Raw genomic sequence first — 27,142 nt, 5'->3', positions numbered from 1 at the left:
TGACATAACACTGGTCATAATGCCTAAGGACATATAATACCGGTCTTAAAAACACATTCTGAGTCAGTCTTTGTGTTAGGCACTTTCCAAATTATGGAACTATTTTTCACCAAAATGTTAAAAACTGTCATTTCCCCCTCAAACTAAGCAAGATATGTCAACACTACCAAGCACTCCATTTGCCTCCCAGATTTCTAATTAGTGTTGTAAGAGCACGAATCAACGCCTTCAGACACCATCCTAAGTAACGTGAGTTAGCCAGAGGTCTTCTGGATCTTACCAGTCTGCTACTGTACTCTGAATTCCCATTAATGCAAGTTCATTTCTCTTCTCTCCACATTTGAAGAACTCACAGTCCTCCCAAAATACACACCCAAACATATTCCAGTACAAAGCTACAACTGCTGGGTGATTTTTGGATTTTCATTATGTAGATTTTTCCCCTTTATGATTTCATGAATATTTTATGAATATATCATTATCTTTGTTTCTCTGATTCTTTTCCTTCTTCTCATCTTTTACTTTTTCTTTCTTCTCTGTCTTCTAATTTAATGTTTTCCAAACTTCAGTCACTGACATTCTTATCACAATTTTTGCTACATCCACTTAACACCTCAGTGCTACTCAAAAATGTTTTTCAATTTCTAAGAAATAATATCAGTGAAATACAAAGCTATTCAAATAACAAATGTTGACCTGTATACCACCTAGCACCACCCCCTACACAGCAAGCAGCATTTCGGTCAACCTCGCCCTAATGTACCCTGCAAAGTGGCTTCCTGGGAAATGAGAAATCACCAGATTATTGAAGCTTGGCTCTTGGCAGCTACCGTCTAAATCATTTTGCTGTAAATATAAATTTAATCTGTTCTGACTAAATCTATATTCAACCTTGAAATGTACGTCTGACCCATATGCTCAGAATATTATACCATCTAAGTATAAGGTTGAACCATGTGAAATTGCAGATCATGGCAATTTCATGTGGTTCAAACCAATATAAACCTGAAACTCATTTCTTTGGAATGAAAAAAAAATCTCTTTTTTTTTGAAGTTGGAATGCTCCAAATTTTAGATAAGTACAATATTATTATTAACCCAGCTTTGTAGATGGAAAATGAATAGCTTCTGGCATTTTATTAAAATTAAATGACATAAAATATATTTTTACCAAAATCTAGTGTTACAGAGGGTCTCCTACATTAAATAAAGTAAACTGGCACTCAATGACAATCTTAAACATGAAATTGGGCTTTTCTTTTCTTTTTTTTTTACAGAGACGAGTCAGAGAGAGGGATAGATAGGGACAGACAGAAAGGAACGGAGAGAGATGAGAAGCATCAGTCATCAGATTTTTCATTGCGACACCTTAGTTGTTCATTGATTGCTTTCTCATATGTGCCTTGACCGTGGGCCTTCAGCAGACCAAGTAACCCCTTGTTCAAGCCAGCGACCTTGGGTCCAAGCTGGTGAGCTTTTTGCTCAAACCAGATGAGCCCGCACTCAAGCTGGCGACCTCAGGGTCTCGAACCTGGATCCTCCACATTTCAGCTCTATCCACTGCGCCAGGCAAAATTGGGCTTTTCAAGATAAGTCTCGTGATTTAAAAATCTTCCTTCTGATGCCATATGGAATGTATTTATATGAAAATATACATTACGTTTGTTTATTTATAAACACACACCTAGGGTCAATTTATGTTTAGCCAGGGTTTTTCAAGCAACATTTAAAGTAAGCAGTACATTTAATTGGTATTTAGTGACAGAGGGAAAAAAAAGTTTTAGAAAACCCCTATATTTGCTCCTTGGGCTGATAAAGACTATAAAAGGATTAGCAGAGATTTACAAGTTGAGGTTAGGCAGCAGATTTGTAAATTATAATTATGTGGGACTTGGCCACCAGGCCTCTGAAGTGCCCCCAGCCTATGAACCATGGCCACACGCACAGAAGCCTGAACCCTTCCCGGGACCCCTCACCTTGTGGGCTCCGCTTGTGGTGACCCATTGTCTTTGGTCCTTGACAGAAGCAAGTTTTTGAAAGATATCTATAAAAGAAGGAAATAAGAGGGATTCAGAACTTAAAGAGGGCAGTACTCAGAGACCCTCAGGTCTGCAGTATTGATGAGCAAGCAGCAAAGGGGCGCATGGAACAGAGGTAGCACAGAAGGAACAGAGGGGGATGGAACAGGGCTACTTGTTTTTTTAATTCAATATCTACCGTATTTCCCCATGTATAAGACGCACTTTTTTCAAAAAATTTGGGGTCTAAAAACTGGGTGCGTCTTATACAGCGGTTGTAGGTTTTTTTACTTGCATTTCCACTTTTTTGTGCTTGTTTTTGCCCTCATTGTTGAAGACAGTGATTCATCATCAGACAAAGAGGAGGACAAGCTAATGGATGGGAGTTTTGACAGTGATGAGGAGTAGTATCAATTTTATGATGAATAAAACTTGAGTTTAATAACTTTATGTAATACTTTTTTTTTTCCAAATTTCGGGCCCCAAAATTAAGGTGTGTCTTATACACAGGAAATACCGTACCTCTCAAGCTCAGCTACTATTATAATGGTGAAATACAAGATACAGCAAAAAGGCGGCTCTGGCCGGTTGGCTCAGCAGTGGAGCGTCGGCCTGGCGTGCGGGGGACCTGGGTTCGATTCCCGACCAGGGCACATAGGAGAAGCACCCATTTGCTTCTCCACCCCCCCTCCTTCCTCTCTGTCTCTCTCTTCCCCTCCCGCAGCCAAGGCTCCATTGGAGCAAAGATGGTCCGGGCGCTGGGGATGGTTCCTTGGCCTCTGCCCCAGGCGCTGGAGTGGCTCTGGTCTCAACGGAGCAACGCTCCGGAGGGGCAGAGCATCGCCCCCTGGTGGGCAGAACATCGCCCCTGGTGGGCGTGCCGGGTGGATCCCAGTCGGGCGCATGCGGGAGTCTGTCTGACTGTCTCTCCCCGTTTCCAGCTTCGGAAAAATGAAAAAAAAAAAAAAGATACAGCAAAAAGGCAAATCTTTTCTTCTGCATAAAGTTAAATGACTTTCTTAACATCATGACAAGTTCAAAGTGAGACCTGCTTTTCAAAGATCTTCACTGTAAAGATTCCAACTTTATAGAAAGGAGGGGGAGAGGCAGCAAACGTGGTGGGCCTAACAAGGTTCCTCAGCTGAGGGAAACAGCTGTTCTCCAAGAAGCTTCCTGGGGCCTGGGACCGGCCGCCTCCACTGCTCTCCCTGACACTGAGAACCAGTGCGTGGTCCTGTGGACAAGCACCGGGACCAGCCCGTTCACCGGCAGGGTGGGCAGGTGCCACACGAGCAGAAGGTCTTCGGCTCATCAAACCCGGAGAGGACGCCAGGGGGCTGGGAGGAGACTCGGAGAGAAGACTGAGTAACTAGACAAGAGCTGAAAAATATGTTTGCCAAAGTCTGCTATTATGAAGTCTCTCTTTACTTAAATAAAGACAAGTTTTGCTCAGTGAAAATCTTCTTAAATATGAATTTGGGCTTGGCAAGGTAACAGCTGTGATCTAAATGTCTTCCTTCTGGGTATACTTTGGCACTGAATGTAACAATTGGCATAGATATAACTGTGCATGGATATACTCATAAATATTCAAAGTATCCCCTTTCCTGCTGCAAACACCATACTGCACATTCTAGCAAGTTCAGAGAGCTGGCTGTGTCCTCCGGCAATGCTTACATGTCATGTTGACCAGCTTGTCCACACTATGCTGCTCTTCGCCGTAGCCGAGGTACTCATTGGCCACAATCTCCATGTACTGCAGGAGGGACCAAACCAACAAGCAAGTCAAAGAGGAGACACTGAGACACGGAAAGCACACAAGCCGGTGACAAGATTGTGCACTTCTAAAAATGGGCTGTAGGTGGAGCTACAGATTCACTGAGCAATTGTGTTCTTGGGACCATTTCACTCAAGTGCAAAAAGGTGATTGAGTTCCTGAATTCTTTGCCTTCTCTTGTGTGCTCTGAAGTTGAGGGACGAACCATGTAAAAACTATATAAACTCTCAAAAGTTCCCAAATAATTTGTAAATAAATAACTTTGTAGTGTAATTTAGCCTCCAAATATAAGATACAAATAAAATGCACAATATATAGCACATAGAACTTGATTTCTTTAACGTAACAAGAATTTTTATAACATTTATATTTTATTGATCTTATATTTTATAATATCCTAAGTTATAGCTAACCAGCATATAAGCAGATAGTAAAAATCAGAATAAGATGGGTGTGGAGCAATCTGATAATCCTTAAATATGGGTGATGGATTATAATAAAAAAAACAGATTCAGAGAAACACATTAATTTTTGGTATTATAATCGAAGTTAAAATGAATAAGAATAGCATTCACAATATAATTTTATTAAAGACTATTTCATTAAATGATGTAAATCTTCAGCCAAATTTCTTAAAATCTTAAAAACAACAGCTTGATACATTCTACCAATTTCCCAAGAATAAGAATGTAATAAAATAAAATAGATTTAACATGAAATTCCTATTGAACTTAATCTTCCTTTAATGACCCAGAATGAGTTCCCAGGGCCATAGGCCCATTGAGAAAACGATTCTTTCTGTACCTGCCACGGGGTTTTAGAAGAATGCACTTTTTCAACTCATGCTCTGTTGTACAAGGTAATAAACCCAAACACTGGATTAGCTCAGCATATATATTCACCTGCTTACTTTCCCTCGGAAGCCACCAAAGCAAAAAAATAAATGAAGTTGTTCCCCACATTATCATTTGTTTGTGAAATTTTTAGTGAGCACAGCAGTTCTTTCTGTGTGTGAGGAAGCTGTACGCAGCTTCATAACCGGTGTTTTCTCCGGTCGTTCGGTACGTGCAGTTCTGAGGACGTGGGCCTGCCAGCCGAGCCTATTTCTTCTCATTGCTAACCAAGGACATGTGACGTTTTATAACACTTTCTCGTTTCAACAGGCAGGGTAAAGTGAGCCCAATTAGCCAGAACAAATGCCATGGGTCCCGCCCTGCCCTCAGCATCTTGCCTCACATTCACACTTATAAACCCTGCCTGGGCCTCCCCTTGGCAGGAAGCCTACCGTTAAAAAAAAAAAAAAAAAAAAAGCCATCTCCTGTCACATACCTATGTAATCCCTGCCCAGAGCCACGCACAGAATGGAAAGACAAGACCAGCCACCACAGGAGGCATCTTACCTGAGCTAGGTTTTCAATCCCACCCAAGCTATGGAGTAGCTCCTGAAAAATAGAAACAACGGAACACACAAAAATAATGAGGGCGGAGGGGAAGTGTGTTTTACATGCAATTTCTTCATAAACTCATGAGATTTAGACTTACTTTAGGAAGGTCTGCAGTCTAACATAAATATATAAAATGTTAATGTGTGTCATTCAGACTGCATTTAAGACAAACTGCTAACAAAAGTGAGAACCGGGGTGAGATTCAGAAAATGTAACTATGCTCGGAACTTCAGCCAGACTCATTTTTCCACTTCCTCTCATGTCATCACAAAATGTTAGAGCTGAAAAGAACCATCAGCTATCACTCCCTTCAAACCCCTCATGTCACAGTTTAGGAAAACCCAGACCCAGAAAGGTTAAACCAGTTTGCCTAAGTGATAAGCCAAGATAAGAGTCCACAGTCCCCAAACGCCCAGACCCCCAGCCTTGGCCTTGGCCTCTGCCCAGCGTGGTCTGCAGACCAGCAGCGTCAGCCCCACCTTGGAGCGGGCCAGAGACTCAGAACGGCAGGCTCACCCCACACCTGCTGCCTCACACTCAGAAATCCAACAGGACCCCCAGGTAATTCGCATGCTCAGCAGAGTTTGCGAAGCTTCTCCTTAAAACGACCAGGCCAATAGTCTTTTTCAACCTATATACTTTATACGAATGTAAGGGTAATCTTTGCAAAATTTTTCCTGATACAGATCTTTTGATCCAATTCCCCAAAAGAGGGTATTTCATTATACTTAAGAAATGGCCCTACAAGCGCTGATGGGGGAAGAGAAGGGGTGGGAGGCTGGCGTCCCGAAAGGGACTCACTTGTAACTCTATGAAGAGTCAATGTTCGGGTTAATCACACTGACATTGATTTTCAGGAAGCCCCAACCTTTTTAATTAAAGCTGTGTTGATGCCTCTCTTTTTACTTAGCATGAACACAAGGAAGTTATTTGAAACATAAACATTAGCCCTCGTTCCAATTCTGGGAAATGGGGCGGGGGGGGGGGGAGGTGGGAATGAGTGCGTGAGTGGGGGAAGGAACAATGTACATCCTCATTCTACCAGGAAGCCGGCCCCGGGGAGCAGGCTGGGAAAACGCTCTGGTCCTTGACACCTCCCGGGTCAAGGTTTCCTCACTCTGTGCGATGGGAAACTGGAAACACTAAACATATCCATGTTCAAATTAAGAATGAAGGGACATTTATAACTCAATTAAAAATAGTTCTGTGACTACCTACTAATTCGAATTCTCACCATCACGCTTCACTCTAGAAAAGCTGTAAGTAAAGGACATAAGAATATTGTATGTATTATCCCTAATTATGGGATAGTTGTTTTATGCATATAAAAGTAAAAATATGGATAATATTTTAGAACTATTAATATTTACTCTACAATAGTTTTCATTCCTGTTATATAAACGCCGTGGGTAAGGCTCTGAAGAGGGCACAAACACGTAGATGACAGAAGCCTGCTTCACTGAGCTTCAGACAAACACAAGGTGGATATACAAATAGCTGGAATTTAAGATAGACTTTGGGCAGTGTTATAAGAAAGTTGTGCATGAAGTGCTACGATGCCCCAGAGAAGGGACACAAAACATCCTGCTAAGAGGACTAAGGAACATTTCCTAAGGGTGATGGCCCCTGATGGACTGAGAAAGATGGTAGATTTGCTGAGAAAAAAATGGGGGAATAGGGAAAGATAAAGAAGATTCCAAACAAAAATAAAAGTAAGCTCTAAGGCGCCCAGAAGTTGCGTAGAAAGAACATCAAGATGTTCTAGAACTCTGCAAATGCCTTCCATGAAGGGCATCGTTGGGGACAGTGCAGGAAGAACAGGGTGCAGTCACACCGCTGGAGGGCTCAGACATGAGCCTGAATTTGGACTCTGTCACGTAGACCACAGAACCCAATAAAATGAGTGAACAAGGGACTGATCAGAATCAGCGGTAAACTTCTCTCTAGTCTTAAAATCAACTGGAGAGGCAAAGTGCCAACTAGAAGCCCAGTTGGCTGGCAGTGGCAGTGGGAAGGTAGACGGAGAGGCAGGGAGAGTCTTGGAGGTGGTATGGCCACCTGAACAGGAAGACAATTGGAAGGAAGGGAAAAGTAGAAGACACCACCATATTTGAGCGTGGTGGCTGAGGAACAGGGACGTGATTAACAAACACAAGGAAGGAGGAAAGAATAGACTAGTTAGAGAAGGAGACTCGATTTGGATATGTTTGAGTTGCTGATGGGATGGATATGCAGGTGAAAAACGGTACAACAAGCCATGAAAAGTTAGATTAAGGCAAAAGATTGAAATCTGAGAGTCAACAGCATGGAGATTTAAATTTGAAGCTTGGGAATGAGAGACACCATGGGAAGAATAATGTTTAAATAATTGCTCAGGCCATGGTCATTCTTTTAATCATTTACCTTAACAAGAAATACATTTTTCCAATAATTAACATTAACAATATGGGACTAAGTCAGTGTTTCCCAAACTGTCATGGGAATGATCATTCTATTCTGCACAATGAGTAGTAATAGAAATTCTACCAAAAAATTAAAAAAAAAAAACTTTCACCATCAAATTCAACTTGTCTGGGGAAATGCTAGGTGCTAGGTTAAAGAGAGTTTAATCAAGTACTTTATCATAGGACTCCTAAGAGCTTTTAATAAGTTGCCGCTCACTCTAAGTCTCCAACAGAACTAGAATGCACTTTTCCTAAACATCACTCATCGAAGCACGATTCCTTTCACAGAATACTTAAGTGCTGTGAAGCACAGCCTGAGAAGTGCTGTTGTCATAAAGTATAAGCAGGGCAAAGAGGCTTTATCACTTCGAGAAATTGTTGCTATGTACTCAAGAATTTACACTTCATTTATGAAATAAACACTCTGCCCCCTTGCCACGCTCCTACGGAGACTGGAGCGAGGCCAGGAGACTGCTCACAGACCATGGGCTTCCTTGTGTTTCTTTTGGTCACACCAATGGGATTGCTCTGACCCGGGAGCGTCAACCGGAGAAAAGCAGGAGGCACGAGGTCTGCAGAGACCCGGGCTTAACAGCTCTGGTCACTAATCTGAAAAGCAAATATGGCTCTGCTTAGATTACAGCAATGCCTCAGCGTTTCCCCCAGTCACAGGTCGCAGGGTCACAAGACTGGGTTCTGTGCTTCTGGGCCTAATGACCTGGAAAACGTCCCTTTGGTTCATCAGACCTTCAGTTCAATGTGCACAATGGGAACAAATGTCCTTGTTCTGCCTATCCCCTGGGTTTTTCCTTTCTTAAAAAAAAAAAAATTTTTTTTGATACAATAATATAATACAGATAAAATTATGTCAAAAAATGGAGCACACTGCATGCCAATAGGTGTGTTGTTAATGTCATTGCCATTAGACATGCTCATCCTAAACCTACTCAGCAACTAAATCAATGCTAAACACTACAGCGATCCCTAGATACTGAATCATTAACAGGATCGCTTTCTGTGCAAAACTTTTCAGTGGTTCTACACTGCTTATTCCCCCCAGTGCGATACGAAGGCCCCTGTACGCACTGGTCTTTACTTATCTCCCCTGGAGCAATAGTAACCACTCTTCTAAAAGGCTGAGGAAGAATCAAAAAGGTTCACTTGAAAGCTATTAAGTAATAGAATATGCTATGATAGTGTTTCTCAAACTCTTTGGTATCTGTATCCCTTTACACTCCTAAACATCATTCAGAACCCCAAAGAGTTTTCATTTATTTGGATTATATCTATTTATATTTACCATATTAGGAATTGCAAGTAAGAAATTCTTAGAACACAAGAGTACACAGCACATGTTCCGGCAGCCATCAGAGCCATGACACCATCACGCACCTCACAGCTTCGGGACACTCAGGGGCACTCTTGGAAGAGAATGAGAGCAAAAGAGCAGATGACACCTGCACATTGTTTTGAAGATACTCTGGATTGTGTGGAACCCCTGAGAGGGATTCAGAGACCTGTAAGCAGTTCTCAGACCACACTTCGAGAACCATTATGCTATTGTGTCGCCAAGGTGGCTGTCCAACATATCCCTGGAAATCTGGGGCTTAAATAAAGGGGAAATTTTGAGAATGCAGGTATGTATTTGTGAGCAATGTACAGCAAAGGCAACAAAAAACGAGAGCTAAAGCCAAGAGCTAGGAAGATTAGGAAGAAGATGGTAAAGAAAAGGACTTTGGACCTGACCAGGTGGTGGCGCAGTGGATAGAGCATCGGACTGGGATACGGAAGGACCCAAGTTCGAGACCCGAGGTCGCCAGCTTGAGCACGGGCTCATCTGGCTTGAGCAAAGAGCTCACCAGCTTGAACCCAAGGTCGCTGGCTCCAGCAAGGGGTTACTGGGTCTGCTGAAGGCCCGCGGTCAAGGCACATATGAGAAAGCAATCAATGAACAACTAAGAAGTCGCAACGCGCAATGAAAAACTAATGATTGATGCTTCTCATCTCTCTCCCTTCCTGTCTATCTCTGCCTCTGTAAAAAAAAAAAGAAAAAAGAAAGAAAGAAAAGAAAAGGACTTTGGGAAAGTTAACGTTTAGAAAAGCAGGATTTTAAAAAGGAACACGTAAATAATACAGGAAAACAAACCAAAAAAAAAAAAAAAAACAAATGCCATGGAAGAGCTAGAGGTTCTCAGGGTTGGTGGAGGCAAGCAGAAAATGTGGAAAAAGGCGAGAGCTGTTACAGTCTGGGGAACACAAGAGCCAAGATGGGGCCGCGCAGCTAGGCTGGCTTTAATGCCGTGGCAGTTAGAGGCCTTGGAGATTTTCTCTTTCTTCTTTATAAGTAATGTGCTGTGGGTTCACTATAGTGAGTCCAGCTGGGCTTTTCTACTTCTGTTGTTTGGGGCCCCAACTATCCTTGAGATCGCAGAACATATGTCCTCCTGTGATTATGGGAAACCTTAAGCAATGCTGGCTTCTCTTCCATGCAGTGTTTTCTGGCTGGAGTCTCCATTAAACACATAGGGGAGCCTCTGCACACTGGCGGGCTTGATTCAACGCACGAGCCACCAGTTCTCTGGCTCTGGGTCAAGGAATGATGACTGAAGCATGGCACACTGTGGTCAATCAAAGTGGCTTCCAGAGAGAACCATGCACCCAGAACTCAGCGTGCAAGCCATGCAATACGTCAGTCCAGACGGAAAGCAAGGGGGTTCAGGAGACATATCCCGACCTTCCAAAAAATGTAGCAATGAAGGCAAGATGGGAGATATTGACGGGATATCTCAGCTAAGAAAAGGGTATTTTTATGATTAAAGAAAAAAGAAAGGGAGCCACTGACACCATAAAAAAGAGAACAGATGGAAGGGTAAGCCTCAACAAGGACAGGAGATATTTCTTTCAAAACAAGAAAAGAAGGGAAGTTGCATGATAATCCAAATATTTCAAGCAACACAGAGGAGGAAATAAAAGAGCTCCCGCTGGGAGGTCTTCAGCTTTCCCTGTGAAACAGATGATGTCACCCAATGAGAATGACAGGGGGCAGAGGCGGCTTTGGTGTGAGGACTCCGACAGCCACTGTGGGTCCTGCAATACTGATTCAACAGGTGAGGAAGGGGACACCCAGCCATGGCGAAGGCTAGCTGAGATTCCAGGCATAAACTGTGGAGAACCCCAGCCGAGCGTTGTGACTCTGGCCAACAATTCTTGGCAACTTCGGATATGAAATAGCTGCCTGAGCATATGCCCTTCTTTGTGAGGAGATAGTCGGGAGGAGAGAGTCAGGGAGTAACCCCTTTCACAGAGACACTGGGATCCAGAAGAGAGAGAGTTTATTTAACATGTTTTGGTCATAAAATCCCATAAACGAAGAGATTACTGAATCCCTTCCTTGGGAGAGCAGTACAATCAACCCTTTTTTAATCCATCAAGAACTAGATTTAAAAAGATCACAGAGTATGACACAATTGCCATGCATTTTCTGAACAAACAGAACATCTCGACAGCAAAAATTTTCCTAATTTCTGTAAGTCAAAAAACTAGCTCTCCACCTTCCTCCAAGAATATTTCGTTCTTATCCTATATGCAGTTTTCTCGTGCAAACTGAGACATGCTGGCGAGTAGGAGAGGGTGCTGTTAATAATTAAGGAGGAACAGCAGCGAGCACACACAGGGACTGGCCCAGGCGAAGTGGAACATATGGTCCACCCCTGTTATGTGGAAACCACACCAAATTGCTAACAGCAGCTTAGAAACACACGGAGCATGCAGTTCTGTATGGCTAGTCATGAGAGAAACAAACAACTCCTAGAAAACGGTGAGCGACCAGGACAGAAAGCCATGCGAGTATGCCCTGGGCCCCATATTCAAATGACTATAGTTAGCTAAACTATAACAGCACAAGCTAAACTGTAACAGTACAGAGCCAGCCTACATAGAGTACAGTAGGAGGAAGGGGATGTTCTTCTAAAGGGAACAACAGGTGGAGCCACCACGACTCTCAGAAGACACCGATCGGAGCAGCTCTGGGGCTGGCTAGCAGCAAAACACTTTGTTTTTCAAGTACCAAGTTTGGGAAAGATGGTTGCTAAGGTAATGAAAAATAAACACATTTGACTCAAATAATAATTCACCAACAGAATCAAACCCAAAATAGAAGACCTTCTCAGTGAACTGAGCTTCCTAGTAACTTACCAGGACAGGGCAAAAAAGGAGATACTTCTAAGGGATAAAAGCAATAATCTGTGAAAATTCTCAAAGCATGTATGAATAATAAGAATGCTCTTTAAACCCTGGCCGGTTGGCTCAGTGGTAGAGCGTTGGCCTGGCGTGCGGGGGACCCGGGTTCGATTCCCAGCCAGGGCACATAGGAGAAGCGCCCATTTGCTTCTCCACCACCTCCCTCCTTCCTCTCTGTCTCTCTCTTCCCCTCCTGCAGCCAAGGCTCCATTGGAGCAAAGATGGCCCGGGCGCTGGGGATGGCTCCTTGGCCTCTGCCCCAGGCGCTAGAGTGGCTCTGGTCGCAACAGAGCTACGCCCCGGAGGGGCAGAGCATCACCCCCTGGTGGGCAGAGCATCGCCCCTGGTGGGCATGCCGGGTGGATCCCGGTCGGGAGCATGCGGGAGTCTGTCTGACTGTCTCTCCTCGTTTCCAGCTTCAGAAAAATACAAAAAAGAAAAAAAAAAAGAATGCTCTTAATGCTTTTTAGATATTTAACATTGGCAAGCATAAGAGTAATGATTAATGGGCAATCCTGAGGCTTTGGGGCAGTGATTCTCAAACTGCGGTCCCCTGACTAGCAGCATCAGCATTACCTGGGACCTTGCCAGAAATGCAAATTATCAGGCCCTTCAGAAACTGTGGGGGTTGCCTCTCTCCCACAACCTTTAAGTCCTCCGGGTGTTTTTGATGCACAGAAAGTTTAAGGGCTCCTCTTTATGGAAGTAACTATCTAGCAGCTGGCACTAGAAAGTCTAGGTTTTGAAGTCCAGGCAAAGTGCTAGGTAAGCTTTTCTTTACAGCCTCATTGCTAAAACACTAAGTTCCTGCTACTCCAAATATGGGCCATGGACCAGGAGTATTGATGCTTGTTAGAATTGCGGAATCCCGGGTCTCAGTGTAACCTACTGAAACAGAATCTGCGTTACCAGGGCCACCTGGGCGATTCCCCTAAACATTAAAGTCTGAGAGGCACTGAACAGTCTCCTGACCAGTGAGACACGTGGGGAAATGTATGGACTCCCTCACCTCTAACTCAGGGGCTTAGGCTGGATTGTGGGGAAATGTATGGACTCTGGAGTTGCTGCTACAGCTGCTGGCCCTGGCCTTTCCTACTGGCTGCTGCTGGAGCTGCCTGAGGAGCCCCCCACTGGCCAGTGCTGACTTGGACCTAGTGAGATGCTTAGCCTTGAACATGCTCGAAGCTGTGGCCAAGTGTTACATCTGTCTGAACTGCCTATGGTTTCCAATGCCACATAATAATGAAAACACATAGTAACACGTGATTCATTTAAACCCCATAGGTGATGTAGTAGAAAAGTACAGGGGTTTTTTTGTCCCCATGAAATCACTTCTTTCCTATCTTTTTAAATAGTGGATGAGATACTTTCCAATTTTGGAAGCTACTGAGTTGTGAAAGAGAAAAAAAAAAAGTTAATGTGCTCTGCTTCAAAGAAAAAAACCACCAGTTTTTTTATTTCTTCTTCGTCACAAATAAAACAATAGCCTTATTTTTTCCAACCAACCTGGTAACACGGATCCCTCATTAGTAGCCTCAGACAGATCAACACTCTCAGGAAATGAATAGATGGGGCTCGGTTAACCCACTCTCTGAAAGAGAAGACAAGAGAGGGCACGTTTGACTCTGAGGGAGAATAAGAAACACACAAAGAAATAGCGTTAGTTTATCTCAGACTTAATCGGCAGTGGGAACTCTTATTTGGGGCTTAAACACTTGGCCCATTTTAATGCAAAACACATAAAAACCATCATTATCACTCTGAAGTTGAAGCCCCCAAAATTATGCGGTTTACAGTGCCCTCACTGACTCCGGGCAGCTCCTGACCGAGAGAAACAACTAGAAGGTCACAAAATTAGGTTCAACTTCATAAGAACTAATATGCCCTAATAACTAAAAAGTAATACACATACATTAAAACATAAATGTCTTTTATTCTTAACCACACTTATCAATGGGGTGCGTGCGCCCGCGGACACGAAGCAACTTCTCGGGCCTTGGAGTCGGATTGGACTGCAGCACCTCTGTCCTCTTCCACCAGCTTCTTATCTCACAGAAACCCCGCGTCAGTGGGATGCGCCATCACCGACAGGAAGCGGTACAGCTCAGCGTGGAAATCGGAAACTGCCTTGTGCAGCGTGCATTGTGTCTGGTGGATGTCGGGTATCGCTATTTTCCTTGAAAAGCTAAATTATCCCACGACACCCCTGGGTGTTCTCAGTGGGCAGTTTGGGTGCCTGAGCCTTAGGTATTTCCCGTGATAGCTTTTTGTGACGATTTAACACTTGAACCTCCCAGAGAATTAGAAAGATGCTCTGTGAGGTGACATGGGCCAGTCACATGCAAGTGTTCTAACCCAAGTGTGTGTCATGATGCAGATGCCCCCAACACAGCACAGGCTGGACTCCTGAGGCAGGAGGAAGGAAGTCGTGTGCTGGTGGGCGCTGGGACTGCAGTGGGGTGCACCGCCCAAGTCCGTGCCAGGTGGTCCTGCCACGTGACACTCATCTCCCACTGCCTTCTGAGCTGGTCCAACAGTGGCACTTGTTGTAAACTTTAACAGAAACCTAGAATAAAAAGTGTCTGCTATTCCACACCTAGCCAAGAAAAACTGCAGATGATGACGGAAGCTATTCCAGGTTAGAATCCACGAAAGTCTCCCTCCCTCTCCGCTCTCCACAGCTGGGCTGGTTGTGCATCCCGCAAGGTCACTTTAAAGATCTGCCCCTCTGTCCCGTGAAGCACTGACCTAGGTGGGAATCTGAAGCCAACCCTCACCTGGCTTGTCCCATGTTCATCCTCAGTGGTAGAATTCAGCTTTGTCTTCTACACAATTCTGAGAAATTCAACTCTGCACCCAAACGTGCACATCTCAAATCTGAGTGTAGAGTGCCACCCGTCTCAAAGGCAAGCTAGACATTTGTGGTTGCTGCCACTGGAGGTGTCATCCCCCCACCCTATCCCACTAACACTCCACCCCAAGCCACTCACTATCCCTTCCCTCTACGAAAGACTTAGCTCACGGGAAAGGGGTTGGTAAACATGCTTTTTCCATAGCCTTCCTTTCCCGGGGACGTCTGACTGCTCCCTACAGAGTAGAGCCCCCAGCAGAGGCCTGGCCCAGTGGGGAAAGTTTCGCCAAGATGTCCCAAGAGCATTGCTGGCTGAGAGTCGTTCTTATCTACACTCACTAAAGCAGGGGTCTCCAAACTTTTTACACAGGGGGCCAGTTCACTGTCCCTCAGACCATTGGAGGGCTGCCAAATACAGTGGTCCTCTCACTGACCACCAATGAAAGAGGTGCCCCTTCCAGAAGTGCAGTGGGGGCTGGATAAATGGCCTCAGGGGGCCGCATTGTGGCCCGCGGGAAGGGCTCCTGGCTAGAGTTGCCCACAGCTGCGGTCAACACTACAACCCTTCTCCAGCCCGGGCACATGACAGTGACATCTTTCCTATGAAAACAAACCTCAGTTTCTTCTGAAAATAAGAGCAGGACTCAACCCACGCCAGGGCTACCAGGCAGGCAGAACTATCCGAGGCCACACCGGGAAGCAGTACGCACTACACTTCATCCTGACTTCGCCACATTGGGAAAAAGGATGCAAATTGGAAATATTCTTTGAATCTAACACACTCACCTATGGGAACACCTGTAAGGATGTAGTTATTCAGAGGCTCCTATTGTAGCGAGGATACCTTAAATCAGGGGTCCCCAAACTTTTTACACAGGGGGCCAGTTCACTGTCCCTCAGACCGTTGGAGGGCCAGACTATAAAAAAAACTATGAACAAATCCCTATGCACACTGCACATATCTTATTTTAAAGTATTTCAATGGGAACTATGGGCCTGCTTTTGACTAATGAGATGGTCAATGTGCTCCTTTCATTGGCCACCAATGAAAGAGGTGCCCCTTCCGGAAGTGCAGCGGGGGCCGGATAAATGGCCTCAGGGGGCCGTATGTGGCCCGCGGGCCGTAGTTTGGGGACCCCTGCCTTAAATCTTTATCACAAGGGAGGTGGCGCATTGCTGCTTTTCCTTTCTGGGGTTGGGGTTAGCTAGAGACAGTGTGCAGCCTGAATATAGTACAAAGACACTGCACCCCAGAACTGAACCAAAACAATGAGCAAGTTGCAATCGCTGCTGGCAACCTAATAACGTTTAATGCTGATTGCTTTTCATTATTTAAAGGAAAAGCCATGGGACGTATTAAGAGGTGATTCATGGTACAAATATGTGTCCACTTGGTAGTTTTCCTAACTATACGCAATCTTCATGAGATTGGGAAGCTCGTGGTCTTTCCAATGTTTTTCCATATCAAAATAAATATGAAAAAGTTTTTTTTTTTGTTTGCTTCCCCTCTAAAACAAAGAAAAGAAAAGAAGTCCACAATAGGGGTTTTTTTTTAACTACTATTAAAGGAGTATAAATAAATGAAGAGTTCAGAAAAGTCACAGAGTTGGAAGTTCTATTCCAAGCAAATGGTATTTTTTGTTTTGCAGTTTTGGGACCGAAGCCCAAAGCTATTAATATTTCTACGTGCCGCTGGCCTCCGCTGTTGTAATGTAAATAGAATTCCTGGTGTCTGAATCCTCTGGCTTTTCCTCTCTGAGCTATGACCTCTGAAGGGGCAGTTGTTCCTCCCTTGGCTCCCAGCCCCTTGACCCTCCACAGCAACGTGGCACGTCGCAGGGAGCACTGCAGTTCAAGGGGAATGGCGTGTTCTGTAAGGCGATCTGTGTCTCTTGTTTGCCAAGTGTTGGGGAACTAGGAACACAACTTGGAGCGACCGGAGTATTGCAGAGACTAAGAGAGTGACAGATTGGAAAGCCCCGGCGCCTTCCGTTCACCGCAGCAGCAGCTGTGGCCTGGAGGAGCTGCGTAACCCGCCCACGTCTGCGCATGGGGCCGAGCTGGTGCCCCACGCCCAGGCCCGGCCCGCCATCCCTGCCCTCCACCTGGCTCCTACGCCGGGGGATGACTGAAGAGAAAGTGCCTCTTCCTATGGGAGCAGAAGTGTTCGGCACAGTGGCGGGGGGTCCTCTGAGACAGCCCGGAAAAACCTGTCTGTCTGCAAAGATAGTGTTTCCCTGGAGGGTTATGTCCCAATATAGCCGCCGCACAGCCGCGGGTCAGAGAAGGCAAATATTTATCCCCTCTTGTGACTGAACTTTTGCCACGGCTTTCACAGGACTATTAATACATGGCAGCATGATCAGCTCCCGTGGCCGTTGTCTAGAACCAGCTGCCATGTCACCTTCGGCATCAGATGCCACACTCTGCTATCAGTATAGAAAGAGGATCGGAGAGTGGGACCACAGAGACACAGTATGTGAGACAAGCAAGGGCAGTCGGGGTTTAGCTTCTCCGACAGTGGAAGGAACCGGTGTGTGATGGAAAAGATTGGTCACGCAGCTGAGGGGTCGCATATTGAATGGCGCTGCAAGCACCAAGGTAAAGGAGAGCGCCGGGTGGTCTGCAGTTCGCTGAATCCAGGCTCGGAGGCCGATGCTGGAGGAAACAGCCTAGCCAGCCGTTTGAGACACCTCCCCTCCGTCTCCCCCTCGGAAGGAGCAGCAACTTCACGGCAGGCTGTTCCTTAGATTTCCCTTCTTTTGTTGCGGTACTGTTTGCATTAACACAAAAACCAACAAAACTGCCACTTTTAACTCAAAATTTTAAAGTGAAGAAATTCAAGCCTGTTTCAAAATAAGTATTACGTCCAGTTCATAAGACAGGAGTCGTATTTTTGGATAGTTACAAAAGTAAAATTAAAGTTGAAATAGAAATTAATTAGAAAAGAATATTCGAGGAGTCTTTACTGACTTGTTTCACTATCCTTAATGGGTCTTTGTTCTTCCTCGGTGTCCACCTCTAAACCTAGCCCGGAATAGGCACCCAGTCAGAAATCCAGCCAATGAATTATGCTGGTCCCTAAACTCAGAGAGGTACTGAGCAGAATGGACTGTCTTCCAGGTGTTTCTTCCAGGTAGCTGATAGAGGTAGAATGCTATCAAATATTCACTCATCATTTACTAGGAACAAGGCACCATTCCACAACCAGGGATACAGCACAAGACAAAAGCATGGACTTGTGTTCATGGAGTTTCTTCTAAAAAGAGAAGACCAACAATACACTCACCGAGATAAAAATGTCTATCAGGTGACCAGCAAAGGACAACAGAGGTTGTTGGGAGTGCAGGGGTGTTATCTTAAGACAGCCAGAAAAGGGTTCTCTGATAAGATTAGCACCTGAGTAAATTGAGGGGCCAGTCTAGGCCGAAATAGCAGAAGAGTTAAGTCTATAGTACCCGAGCAGGAGCGTGGTAGTTTGTTCCAAGAATGGCAAGGATGCCCAGAGGGACTGGATCAGAGTGAGAAACGACAGAGATACAGGAGGTGAAGACAGAGAAATAGCAGGAGCCAGATCTGCAGGGCTTTGTAGAACACGGATAGGGACTTTGGACTTTTTATTCTGAAAAGTCACTGAAGTCTTAGAGGTTTGCCAGATTCAAAAGTAATCCTTGCAGACTCTCTAGAGATCCTTGATCCTTCTCTAGAGTTTGCAAGGATTCCTTTGGATATGGCGTTGAAAACAGCTTAGAGAGCCAAAGATCAAAGCAGGGAGCCCCATTAGCTGACTGCAATGGACCAAGCAAGAGATGATGGCAGCTGGGACTTGGTTAATAGATGAGGAAGACTAAAGCTGAGGGCAGTGAAAATAGAGAGAAAAATCAAGTCCTGTTGAGCATGTTAACTTGGAGATGCCCAAAGAAGCAGCCCACCAATCAATATGTGAAACAAAAGATAAATTGTCAGCAAGAGAGGTTGACTTATAAGGCACAGTCTCCAGGAGCAAAGCTGATAGAGTAAATCAGGATGGGTGGGCTTTCATTAGTGGGACTGTTTGGGGATTGCTGGATTTTAGTCATGAGAGTGTGGTTTCCGGAATGTATCTGTCAGTTACTGCCTGGCTCCCAGAACCTCCTGTACTGATGGGAAACAGTCATTTATTGATTTGGCCAGCTTAAAACTGGTTCTGGTGGTTACATGTGGCCAAAGAACAAGCAGTCCTTTCCTGGAAAGGTGGGAACATTGTCATTTCATGCCTGTTCCACATCCAAGTGAATGGAATTTGCAAGAAGCAGTAGTGAATAGAAAGGAAGGGAGAACAGAATTACTGAAGTGATCATTTTTCTGTGGTGCAAAACCAAAACAAATTTTAAAAATACTTTGATCAATAAAAAGAATCAGGTAATCAGTGAGGCAACAAGGAAAAGAATACCATTCAAGATTTGCATCAGAACCTTGGCCTTGTCCCTAATCTCTCAGCTACCGTATCTATCAAAGGAGACTGGACTGGATTTTTGTTTCGGGATCTATTCCACCTCTCTAATTGGATGTCATTTTTTGTGTATATAGACGGAGAGGGGTGTGTGTGTGTGTGTGTGTGTGTGTGTGTGTGTGTACACATTTTAAGTTTGAGATAAACTCTAAATAACGTAGAAGAAATAAAAATGTAAGAGCTAGATATTTATTTCAAGTGATGGGAAGAAGATTCATTATACTTGCTAGAAGATTACATGAGATTCTAGGATCCTGAAGCTTATTTTCTCCCCTTCTGTATATAAGGTTGAGAAACTTAGACCAAAACAAACAAACAAACAAACAAAAAACAACAAGACAAAGGACAAGGTTATAAAGGATATTCAGCCAATGATTCAATTCTTTTAAAAATTCTGCTCTGGATAAAAGTAGAATATAATTTTTTTTCTTATTTTGTGACAGAGACAGAGAGAATCAGAGAGAAGGACAGATAAGGACAGACAAGAAGGGAGAGAGATGAAAAGCATAAATTCTTCGTTGCGGCACCTTAGGTGTTCATTGATTGCTTTCTCATATGTGCCTTGAACGGGGAGCTACAGCAGAGCAAGTGACCCCTTGCTCAAGCCAGCGACCTTGGGCTCAAGCTGATGAGTCTTGCTCAAACTAGATGAGCCCGCGTTCAAGCTGGCATCCTCAGGGTCTCGAACCTGGGTCCTCTGCATCCCAGTCCAATGCTCTATCCACTGCTCCACGGCCTGGTCAGGCAGCAGAATACAATTCTGTATGTGTATAATAATCTCTCATGCAAGTGAAGAGGAAAAAGCATAGAATTAAAAAAAGATTAGAAGGAAATATAGCAAGAGTTGATGTAGCTATTTCTAAGAGTGGTATAAAGGGTAAATTTTCATTTTTTATAATTTTCTGTATTTTTCAAATGTTTTTATGGTGATTAAAACAATTTAATGCAAAGCAATTCAAATATGTGAAGACTCTTAGGCTCCACGCTCTCCAATAAAACCAATGTCAATGGTTTAAGTTGGAGATAAAAGACCCAAGCCCTGTACTTCTGAAGCCTAGTGTATAGTGGGCAGGAACACAGCCCAGGGCCACAGGATGGAGGGAAGGGCAGGTCCAGCTGAGGAGCCAGAGCACCCAGAAAGGGAAAGATGTGGGACAGCATTCTTCCAGTGAGGCTGAGCATGAGCAAAGGCTCAGAAGTGAGAGAGAATAACTTTCCGAAAACAATGAGTGGTTCACTTTGACCTTAGTAAGCCCGAAGGATATAATGAAAAGGATCAAGAGATGAGTCCAAGATGGAACAGGATCTCAAAACTCCACCAACCAGCTAAGAAACCGGAGTTTTTCCCTGGTCATTAGAAGGTTTTGAAGTACCTAAAGGCCCAATCCTGAGATTTTGGGGGACCATAATGAACCTTTATCTCTATTCAATTTGTGGGGCTGACTTGGAGACCTCTCTAGGGAGGTTTGAACTATCTGAGAGATTTTACCAAAGTGACCAGGCTATTCTTCTTTTGGGCAAGGAGGAAGCCTTCAAAGTCCCCTGTTGGCCTTTCTACTAGATGATGAGGTAAAATCACAGCAAAAGTGTCTCTCCATCAACTTCGTATATTTTAAGACCTTAATCAAGACATTGAAGAGATTGTGGCTGCATCCTAACTGCTAGGCTTCTCCTCTCACCTCCCCATGGGAGGGGCTGGAGAGCTGATGCTGAGGGTCAGATAAAGTCCGAAAGAAGAGTTACCTGCATCGGACATATGCCCTAGAGTGGACAGGGACCGCAACGGTCCACATGGCATTTCTAACACAACTGTGATGTTTTGGCCAGATGTTTTCCCCTACGTCTAGCAGTTCTAGAACTTGGAAGTGTAACCTTCCCAATCTAGACTTCCTACAAACTCATTTCCAAAATATTTCAACTTTGCAGTGGATATTTCAGGAACTGCGATATAAAAGAATAAGGACACCAACTTGTTTTTATCAGAAGAGTGACTACATTTTTGGACAGGAAAATATCATGCTAAATGGATCAGTTTGTTGTCCTTTAACTGAAATTAGAGAACTTGGGACATATGCACCTCTACAAAGTTACAGGTGGGGGGTGAGGGGCATCCTGGCAATTCTAGGAAAACTGTAGCAGGAGAAGGCCACTTAAATGAACCTACTTTAAAATAACCCCAAATTTCACATCAAACAGCAGGGGCAAGAAGTACCCTGCTATTTTAAATATTAATATAAGATAATATTTTTAAATATGATTTTTTAAAAATAAGTTCTAAAACTAAGTTATATTTTGTCTTACATTTAACAAAATTTAAGTTATAATTGTAACTGTAATCTAACAGCTAGAAAAAAGTAAGAACAGATTATGCTGACGTCTTGTGGCAAAAGCGTATAATGTGATCCAGTATCCTTGAATTCATTTTTGACTTTCGCAGCATAAAGAGGTTCATTTTTACAAATATGTTAGAAAGATTCATCATCCTTTTCTAATGGCATCTCCTGATCTTTCTCACTTAAAATATGTGTGTTGTGTTTTGCTTTGTTGTTGTTTTTTTTTGAAGTCCCATCTTGTCCTCTTCCTTGTTAATACTCTTATTCAGTTCAAAGTTACTTTCAGAAACCTCATAAAATTCTACATCTTTAGCTGGACTCATTAGTTGATTTCACAAGTAAGTTATGTTATATTTGTATGTATTATAGAATCTTCCCACTGTCTGGCAATCAGCTAGGAATGGACCAACAGAGAGGGAGTTCAGAGGGACAGATTCACGGAAGAGATATCTGAGTAGAGGTCAATTTTATAAGTGGTCAGTTAACTGGGAAATATGTCAATTTTGTGACAATTTTCACTTCTCCACAGAACCTCACCACAACCTCATCTTGTATGCTTCGCACTCTTTGTACTTTCTTTATCATTTCCTCCAGGCAAGATTTAAAAAGAGGTGGATTTCTTTTCTAACAGCAGACTCAACTATAGACAAATGATATTAGAACAGAAATAAAAGTTGGAAGATCAAAATTTGCTCCCACGCTCTGCCGCACATCAAGATTCATTACCATGCGTAACCTTAGATTCAGAGGTAATACTTTCGCTTGCCCTTTGAGCCTACCATGAGGTGTTCACAGCATTACCTTATCTGACTCCGGATTAACAAGTCCTGATATGTTTCAGAGGCTGACTGATAATCTCATTTCTGAGAACAAGGGAGTATCACAGGTCAATCTTAGGAAAAGAGTCCAGAAAGGGGATATCCAGAAGTGTAGGTTAGGGGAAGACTGCAGCTGGGGAGAGTGCAATGGAAAACATCAGTGGGTGTAAATTGAGAGAGGAGTTGGAAGGGCTCATGCCCTTCCTCAATGATGAGATTAAATTCCCAATCAGTCATCATGTCAGGGTAAAACTGAATGGTATAATATCCTGAATATGCCAATTTTGTCTGCAACTACAAGTGACCTAAGTCCACACTCCCCAATCTCATCCAGCCTTTGGTGGTCTTCATATAAATAGTTTATATTTACCACATGTTCCCTTATATTGGGGGTAGCAAATAACTGTTTGGCTGACCAGAGTAGACTCTGAGTCCCTAGAAAGAGAGATACACATATCTTATTCATCTTTGTATTTTCATCCACTTCTCCTGCTCCATCATTGGCTCTCTCTCTCTTCTTTGCACATAATAGATGCTCAACAATTTGTCTTATTGACTTGAATTCAAGCCTTTCAGTGAACATTAACTTTGACATTCACAAAGAAAGGGCATAAGAAGCCATACCAAAAAAGGCTCTGAGATGTAATTCTTCTATAAGTCCAAAGTTAGAGAGAAAAGAAGAAAAAGGTAGACTGGCCAAATTAGGAAGGTTATATGGTGTGAGAAACAATAGAAGACCTTACGTCATCCTTTACCCAACTCTGCTTTTAGAATAGAACTGAACATACCAATCTGTCAGCAGCCAATAGATGATATAAAAGGATGTTCTTGATATTTAACATTCCTAAATTCCTTCTCATACTATGATAGCAAAGAGATCTACAATCATCTCTCCTGGTTTGAAGATTTCCAGGGACTGCTCATATTGCAAGCCAGAAACACTATCCAATATAAGATGCCTCATTAATCACTAAGAACTTGGAAAGGTCCTGACAAGAGATCTCTTGACTTCAGAATTGTTAAGATCTCTTTCAACTGTGGGATGCCAATGCTTGCTCAATTATTTTCCATAACCATATCTGCATCTAGTGCCTTCCATGTAGGGACACAGTGAGGACTCTACGTCTTTAATAACAGGAAATATTGACAAATAGCCTACTAAAAATCCCTTCAAAAATCCATGGTGGTTGTCTTCAAAAAAAATTAAAGAACTTCATTTTCTAATACCATTTCAGGCATAGTTATCCTGCTACTAATCCTTGTTCTACTCCGTTCGAGCTCAAGAAGAAACAATCTAGGATACTTTCAGGTCCTTTGCAATGTTCATTAATCTTTCAACAATCTTTGCATATACTGTCAAGAACTGAGCACTGACCCAATTACATAACCTTGGTAAAGATTCTAGGTTGCTTGTCATCTGAGTCAGTCAACAATCCTCTGCTGCCGGTTGGCTCAGTGGTAGAGCATCAGCCTGGCGTGCAGGAGTCCCAGGTTCGATTCCTGGCCAGGGCACACAGGAGAAGCGCCCATCTGCTTCTCCACCCCTTCCCCTCTCCTTCTTCTCTGTCTCTCTCTTCCCCTCTTGCAGCCAAGGCTCCGTTGAAGCAAAGTTGGCCCGGGCACTGAGGATGGCCCCATGGCCTCTGCCTCATGTGCTAGAATGGCTCTGGTTGCAACAGAGCAACACCCCAGATGGGCAGAGCATCGCCCCCTGGTGGGCGTGCCAGGCGGATCCCGGTCGAGTGCATGCGGGAGTCTGTCTGACTGCCTCTCCGTTTCCAACTTCAGAAAAATACACACACAAAAAAATACAATCCTCTGCTTAAATCAAGTTCAAAGGCATGACAGATGCAGTCTCAATCCTTGATTGCTTTATACTAAACCAACACCTTTATCAGTCACCATCCAGTAAATACGTCCAGTAAATACGCAATACTAAATAACCCCATCCAAAAGATCCAATCATTAGCACCACTGAGGCATGTATTTAGTAGCTGATTCATCAATAGAGGACCCATCAAGTGATGTTCTCCTTAAAGGCAGCTAGTGCACTGGACCAAGTAAGAGTTTTATTTCAAACAAGGTATTAAATTATTAATCTCTCTCCTATTTTCCTGAATAAGAGTGATTTTTTTTCCTCATCTCAATAGGACATAATTAGGATATCTCAATCAAGTGTCAAAGGGGTGGGGAGTCAAAATTTTCATAGGCATCTTTTCAGCCAGCGCTGGTGGGGAGAGGGCCTCAGCCTCATTGGAGGAATAGAAGACTGGGTCCTACCATGTCTGACTGCCCGGAGCCTTCATATCTGGCAGCAGCTGAGCCCGGGCTCACTTCAAGCAGACCAGAATGGTTAGAAAATTCAATCCTGACTGCAATCCTGCACCAGCCAATGGCTCACCACCAAAACCTCCTGACACTTGCTAGAGAGAATCTAGAGAACTTGCTGACTGCTCCTTCTCCACAGTCCCACATCACACCGGTGTGAAGACAGGGGTGAGCAAAGGAAAGAACGTTTGATTTGGTCCTGGGATGAAAGGTCATCATCGGGCAGCGAGTGGATGTCACACACTCACGCTTTCACCAAAGTCCAGACTGGGGCAGCTCGTGTAATCAGTCCTTGTGTAGACTACAAAAGTGTACAGTGAGGATCTTGCCACGTGTTATCCAACGCCTCTGTCATAAGGACCCAGACAATAACCTCATCCTGAGTATTCAGACTCAGAATAAGGAAAACAGGGTAACTTTGGTGTTTCTCATTTTACCTTATTTATCATAAAATTCAGCTAACTTCAGCATCTAACCAGAATGATTTTAATGAGATCATCTGCAATGCCTATTGATTCATCTCCTTCTAAATAGCCTTTGCTCTATTTTATCCTTTAAGTACCTTATAGTCAGTCTTGTAAACTGCTTCAAACCATATGCTGGAGATATATAAATTACACCATGCTTTGGTACGTCTGTTTGTCTTTCCTGGGACAATCTTACCTGCATATGAGTCTATTTTTCACCAAGGCTATAAAGATTTCCTGAAATAGTTTATGCTGGGGGTGTTTGCAGAAGTTCCTCTCATTCTTATAGTTGATACTGAGGTGAAACAAACAGAAAAGTATTTCAGCAAAAATGATTTAGGCTGCCTCAAAGTTACCAACAAAAGATCACCTATATTCATGCAAATGTTATAGGATTCTTGGATTTTAATATATTGCCAAAGAAAACTATCACTTGTTAAAATAGGAAGTAGAAATTCAGTTATAAGGTTAATATATTTGATTACAGTCAAATGTATATATTTCATTTTACTGCAGTAAGTAAATTATGCCCTCCAAACACTTAACAGCTCAAATTGGTCAGAAGAAAAGGGGTATGTGGAGAGAAAGGATGATTGGGCCACATTATCTAGACAGCTGTGCAGAGAATTCAGTCCCTTCATTTTTCCACCCACCACAACCTCAGTGGCTGCAATAGCTATTACCCCAGGGGTGGTCAAACATATTTCCTTGTAAATAGTAGGGATTTACTAAACACAGTCTACATTCCTTCAACTGTGAGTGTTTCTATTTTTGCTGATTGTGAATGTGTGTGTATGTTTGTGTGTGTGTGTGGAACAAAGTTTTGAGATCGTTCAGCTCTGGCTTTTTCTGTATTATAGATATCAAAGAGGTTAAAAATACCCCAAAACATTCTATTTTAAAACTGGGAGAGGAAAAGCAATAATGCACAGAAGGGTCACATTGCTATAGAATTTTCGATACAACACTTTTGTGCATATCAAAGTAGAACAATTTTAAGATCTCGGCCAAATAAGCTGTCCAGACAGAAACATGCCACCTTGAAGGCAAGGTCTGGACCCCGCACAGCGTCTGGGCAGGTGTCAGGAGGCAGTGTGTCCCTCCGGTCTGGACCCTGCACAGCGTCTGGGCAGGTGTCAGGAGGCAGTGTGTCCCTCCGGTCTGGACCCCGCACAGCGTCTGGGCAGGTGTCAGGAGGCAGTGTGTCCCTCCGGTCTGGACCCACACACTGCGTCTGGGCAGGTGTTAGGAGGTAGTGTGTCCCTCCGGTCTGGACCCCGCACAGCGTCTGGGCAGGTGTCAGGAGGCAGTGTGTCCCTCCGGTCTGGACCCACACACTGCGTCTGGGCAGGTGTCAGGAGGCAGTGTGTCCCTCCGGTCTGGACCCCGCACAGCGTCTGGGCAGGTGTCAGGAGGCAGTGTGTCCCTCCGGTCTGGACCCACACACTGCGTCTGGGCAGGTGTCAGGAGGCAGTGTGTCCCTCCGGTCTGGACCCCGCACAGCGTCTGGGCAGGTGTCAGGAGGCAGTGTGTCCCTCCGGTCTGGACCCACACACTGCGTCTGGGCAGGTGTCAGGAGGCAGTGTGTCCCTCCGGTCTGGACCCCGCACAGCGTCTGGGCAGGTGTCAGGAGGCAGTGTGTCCCTCCGGTCTGGACCCCGCACAGCGTCTGGGCAGGTGTCAGGAGGCAGTGTGTCCCTCCGGTCTGGACCCACACACTGCGTCTGGGCAGGTGTCAGGAGGCAGTGTGTCCCTCCGGTCTGGACCCCGCACAGCGTCTGGGCAGGTGTCAGGAGGCAGTGTGTCCCTCCGGTCTGGACCCACACACTGCGTCTGGGCAGGTGTCAGGAGGCAGTGTGTCCCTCCGGTCTGGACCCACACACTGCGTCTGGGCAGGTGTCAGGAGGCAGTGTGTCCCTCCGGTCTGGAC

General features: G+C 44.2%; 1 protein-coding gene across 4 annotated transcripts in view; it reads right to left on the bottom strand.

Annotated features, from left to right (window-relative positions):
- The window catches only part of NEK10 (NIMA related kinase 10), a 194,938-nt gene that overhangs the window by 138,097 nt on the left and 29,699 nt on the right, over positions 1–27,142 (bottom strand). For all 4 annotated transcript variants that reach the window (XM_066244946.1, XM_066244943.1, XM_066244944.1 and 1 more), the window contains exons 5-9: positions 25,409–25,507; positions 13,430–13,514; positions 5,196–5,237; positions 3,696–3,774; positions 1,977–2,044 (exon numbers count right to left, since the gene is read on the bottom strand). In XM_066244946.1, the coding sequence (XP_066101043.1) occupies positions 1,977–2,044; positions 3,696–3,774; positions 5,196–5,237; positions 13,430–13,514; positions 25,409–25,507 (373 nt within the window). The remainder of the gene's footprint in view (positions 1–1,976; positions 2,045–3,695; positions 3,775–5,195; positions 5,238–13,429; positions 13,515–25,408; positions 25,508–27,142) is intronic.

Source organism: Saccopteryx bilineata, chromosome 10 (genome assembly GCF_036850765.1).
Source record: "Saccopteryx bilineata isolate mSacBil1 chromosome 10, mSacBil1_pri_phased_curated, whole genome shotgun sequence".
Taxonomy (NCBI): domain Eukaryota; kingdom Metazoa; phylum Chordata; class Mammalia; order Chiroptera; family Emballonuridae; genus Saccopteryx; species Saccopteryx bilineata.
This window is presented reverse-complemented; position numbering and strand designations above follow the sequence as displayed.